The sequence below is a fragment of the Cryptotermes secundus genome, unplaced genomic scaffold (genome assembly GCF_002891405.2).
Source record: "Cryptotermes secundus unplaced genomic scaffold, Csec_1.0 scaffold142, whole genome shotgun sequence".
In the NCBI taxonomy this organism is placed as follows: domain Eukaryota; kingdom Metazoa; phylum Arthropoda; class Insecta; order Blattodea; family Kalotermitidae; genus Cryptotermes; species Cryptotermes secundus.
In genome coordinates this window covers 1,096,991-1,101,795 of record NW_019743148.1, presented here as the reverse complement: position 1 = coordinate 1,101,795, position 4,805 = coordinate 1,096,991, and the positions used below count along the sequence as shown (strand labels likewise).

The window sequence follows — 4,805 nt, the reverse complement described above, 5'->3', positions numbered from 1 at the left end:
TCTTATATATTATGCAAGTTGCTTCTTACATTTTATTGACCAGAAATGTTTCTTACATGAATGCTAAGAAGTTACACTCAGCAAATATAAATTAATCAAACCTCATATGATTCTTGAAAATGGTATCAACAATATATCACATTATAACTGTACCTCTATTTGCTCTAAAGCAGTTATTCTCAACCCGTGGTTCAGAAATCTTCAGCTGTTCAATACAATTATAAGACAGAGAAAAATACGTAATATTTGAAATTTACAACCATAAAAATAGTTTTAATATATAAATTTGCAATATTTGCCACTCCTAGGCAAATAACTATTATGAGTGTTAAATACTGTACTACCGAAGTTTATAGTGACATCCAGTTTTAAGGTGACCCCCTGAAAAATAAACTAGACTCTTTAACACATCATAACAGAAGATTCATAGATGTATCTAGACATCTTAGCATCTGTAAATGAGGGTTTGAAGTAGTGTATATAATGCAACACTCCACGAAGAAAGAACTGCTGCTTCAAACAAATGGCAATGCTGTTACTCCAAAAAACTGAAACATATCCTATCATTATGAAAATCTTAATTCTGTAATATGTTGGATGAAAATTGCTTATGCTCTGCAATATATTCAAAATCTGATTTGAAGTTCTCCAAAACTGTTTTCCATATCACAATCTAGCACCTGAGTGGAACTTTATAAGTAAAATTATTCTAATCACAGTCAGAGAATTCTAGCAACATTCTCCTGGCAATGCCACTTTGGTGAGCTACTGGGTTCATACTTACAGGTCACAGTACATTGAATGAAATTCTGATGGACCTATATTTGGGGTGTACTTTTAACATCAATTAAAAGGGGGGGGGACATATCCTTGGTAAATCACATGGATTTCTAGGCAGCAACCGCAAATCCAACACGATTATTCTCCATGTCAAACTCTGTGTAAAATTTGCCAATAAAGACATCTCCTAAGATCCAGAGAGGGCCTTTGGGAAGATCTATACCCATAAAACCAGAAAGGCACACTGTGCGACCAAGCTGTGACACCTGGAATACAAACATGAATGATACAATTATATTTATACAAATCCATAGATACACACGTGTAGGCTCCAATAACATTTTATATTTGACTTCATTAAATACAGTCCAAATCTGTTCTGTACTTATAGAGGATTTCAGAGAAGTCGTGTAATGGAACAAAAAATTATCTGTTACAGAAATCAGTGATAGTAAAGATGGAATATGATAACTTACTCTAAGAATATAATCCTTTCCATCCAGGGTGAAATTCTTACCACCAAGGACGAAATCGATCTCAGGAAGCTTGGGAATCAAGTTGCAGTCCACCTAAGAGTAAAAATGGCACAAAATATGCAGTACAGCAAGAAACAATTTACATAAAAATAAAACAGCATCTGCATGCACTGCAGGAGAGACACACCGCTGTGCAAGGCCGCCCAGATCTTTGCTTGGGCACTTCATGCACTGTACCATCAACCTCAAATATGTCATGAATGCATCCAACTGTTAATTGCATTAGAGGTTCCACTGTCTTTGTACTTCACACACATTTTGAAATTTCCAGTACCACTGCAAAATTGTCTTGCATTGATCGAACAACAACTGTTCCACCACCATTTTCTCCAATTGTCTTGCCATATGATAATGTGGCTCTCATCTTTTGAGAGAATATCACACTACATATATATCCCCAAATAATCTCTATTAAAGCATGTATATATTTTTATGGACCCTCTGTATTTACCAAATCCTTTCTTTCAAAACTTGCATTAACTAATTCTGTAACTTTGACGTTCACAGGGGGTAAGCAGTAGTGTAGTTGGTTGAGGCACTATGCTACAATCCGGGAGGTCACGGGTTCAAGTCCTGATGAGGTCACTGGATTTTTTCCAATTGACCTAATCCTTCCAGCCGCACTACGGCCCTGGGGTCGACTCAGCCTCTAACAGAAATGAGTACCAGGAATATTCTTCGGGGTACAGGGTGGCCGGCACATAGGGCTGACAACCTTGTTGCCATCTATGAGCCGTTTGTCTAGAAAATGTGGGAACCTCAACATCTCACAACCCTATGTGCCTCCACGGCCTGTTAAAGGGATACCTTTACTTTACTTCGACTTTCATGTACTTCAGACATAAAATTTGTATGTTTCACCTTATTACATGCTGCATTCTTGTGGCAGAAATGAGCATCAATGCAGGCAAGTGTCAAGAAAGAGCAACATATAATATTGCTGATAAAGCCAAATATGAACAGAAGAATATACTATTTTATTTGTGTTCAATTAAATATAAATACAAAATTCAGGTCTTAATGAAGCCTATACTTTATTTCATGTTCCATTCTTTTGTTCAGTATGCTGCATGCTGAAGAAAAGAAACTAAGATTATACGTGGTTTGAACTTCATATAGAGGGGTACAGTGGACTGATACACAAATTAAATGCATAAACACAAACTTCCCATTATGCATTTATGCAGATAATGCGTAAAAAGATTCACTAACGAACACAAACCACAATCAGTGTATGAATGCATTATTATTCCTTTTTACCATGTATTCACCACCCACAATAGGAGTGCCACCGATGAGTTTATTCAGGGCTGTCACTTCACTCACAGGTCCAGCAATAAGACTGGTGCCAGTATCGGCAATAGCTTCACAACCATTGGTACAGAATGAGCTGCTCGCAACTAGTACTCTGTGAATCAACAATTTGAACAGTTTTAACTACAACACTTGATTTCCGGCTTAAATCTAACAATTTTATTGTGGTATGGTTTTATACTAAATATGTAGTACAGCAGTTTTGTTTCATGTACTTACAAAGATATAGATATTTTTCTGATATTTATGAATTTAAAGATTTAAAAAGCATAATGATCCTAGCAGTTTCCAGTCATGAGACACTAAATTCTTGTCCTGGTATATGCATGTGATTATGTATAGTGGTACTAAATATGAATTTCACTTCTTTCCTCTCAGTATGACCAAACAGGTGTATGGAAAAACACCTTTTAGTAGTTATGTTGAGCAAAATGCAGTCACAAAAACTTTTGACTTAAAGCTTACTTGTCCATCTTGAATTGCCAGTACATCTTTCTATCCACAGGCAAATAAGTGAAGTCTCCAGTGTAGTGTTTGGGATCTGAGCCTCCAAGAATCAGTTCACCTCCTTGTGGTGCCTCAGGGTCTCTGGAGGAAATAACAAATTTAAATAATAGTTTTGTTCTAATTCCACATTAGTATTACTGAAGATAAGGAAAAATCAATCTTCTCATGTTTCCTCTTCAAACACAAACTTTTTTCTTTGCATCCAGGATATGTCCAACACAATTCAGTTGTCTCACAACACTACAAGCAACACCTTACCCACGCTTCAAAAATCAACCTCAAGAACTAACAGCAGAAGACTGTACATGTAGCTCAAGACTACCCACACATTCCCTAAGAACTAATGGATTCAACATAATATGGACTCAGCCACATATCCAAGTACATACGTGGCACTGAAACAGGAACCAGGGAATACATTCCCAATTAAAACACACAGAAACACTTGCACATATCCATCAAACAACACACGTGCTCATCCCATTATACTGATATTACACGCACTTAACCACACACAAACTCATCCTAAATATTAAAGGATTTTAACAATTTAATACCAACATATATACCGCATATCTTGATGTGAAAAATGGCTCCATTTTATTGAAATTCATTTTAATGTTAACTCACACAGTTCAATGACTGCATAATTATTTATTTATTTCAAACCAGCTGTTGATACTCTATCATGACTGAAACATGTGGTATTAAATATAACAATAAATTAATCCTGGCTCTACTGTCTGTTTTGTTTTATTGTCAAGTCATTATTGTGTAGATGGCTGCCTACACACTGTGATAAATATAAATGTCATCGTGACCATTTAATATATTATTTAAAGATGTATCTTATGTACATAAAATTAGATGCTAGAATGACTGTAATTAGTAAATCAGCAGGGAATGGAAAGGAAGAACTGTATTTTTGCATACTATTTCAAGAAACCAAGGGAGGCAAGTAGACCCCTCTTCACACTGAACTTCCCAGCTAAGATATTAAGGTACCAGCATTGTCATAAAGCATTATCAATTTCAATTCTCTTACTTTTTACCAGTTTCTTGTAGGGTCCAGATAAAAAGGCAGCTTCATCATCTTCACTGTATGATATTCGAAGGCGAATACTACTTTCAGTCTTTTTAGAAATATATCACTAACAACTAGGAAGAGATATAATAACTGGGCTTTTAAAGTGCTCAAATTAATCTGTGACCACTGATCTTTCATAATTTTGAAACTCTTTAATGCATAAAGCAATCTCTGAGGAACCCTGGCAGCAAATAGAAAAGATGCACGAGGTCACACCCTGTTCACACATTCAGCATTCTTTCCTGTTGTTAACAGAAATATATGAAACAGCCACAACACATAAGCAATTTAGCATGTGGTACCATAGTTGGTTGAGCCACTATGCTACAAGCTGGCAGGTCGCAGGTTCGATTCCTGATAAAGTCACTGGATTTTTTTTCAATTTGCCTAATCCTTCCAGCCGCATTATGGCCCTGGGGTCGACACAGCCTCTAACAGAAATGGGTACCAGGAATATTCCTGGAGAGTAAAGGGCAGACGGTGTGTAAGGCTAACAACCTTACCGCCATCTGTGAGCCGATTGTCTAGAAGATGTGGGAACACCGACTTCTCACAACTCTATGGGCCTCCACGGCCTTTTA

At 36.6% G+C, this 4,805-nt stretch overlaps 1 protein-coding gene across 1 annotated transcript in view; it reads right to left on the bottom strand.

Annotated features, from left to right (window-relative positions):
* LOC111873754 (lysosomal aspartic protease) overlaps window positions 1–4,805 on the bottom strand; it is a gene marked incomplete at its 5' end in the record, with an annotated part of 17,837 nt that continues 13,032 nt past the window's right edge. The window contains 4 exon segments of the mRNA XM_023868700.2: window positions 1–1,046; window positions 1,257–1,349; window positions 2,577–2,724; window positions 3,096–3,218. Of these exon segments, the coding sequence (XP_023724468.1) occupies window positions 891–1,046; window positions 1,257–1,349; window positions 2,577–2,724; window positions 3,096–3,218 (520 nt within the window). The 3' untranslated portion in view covers window positions 1–890.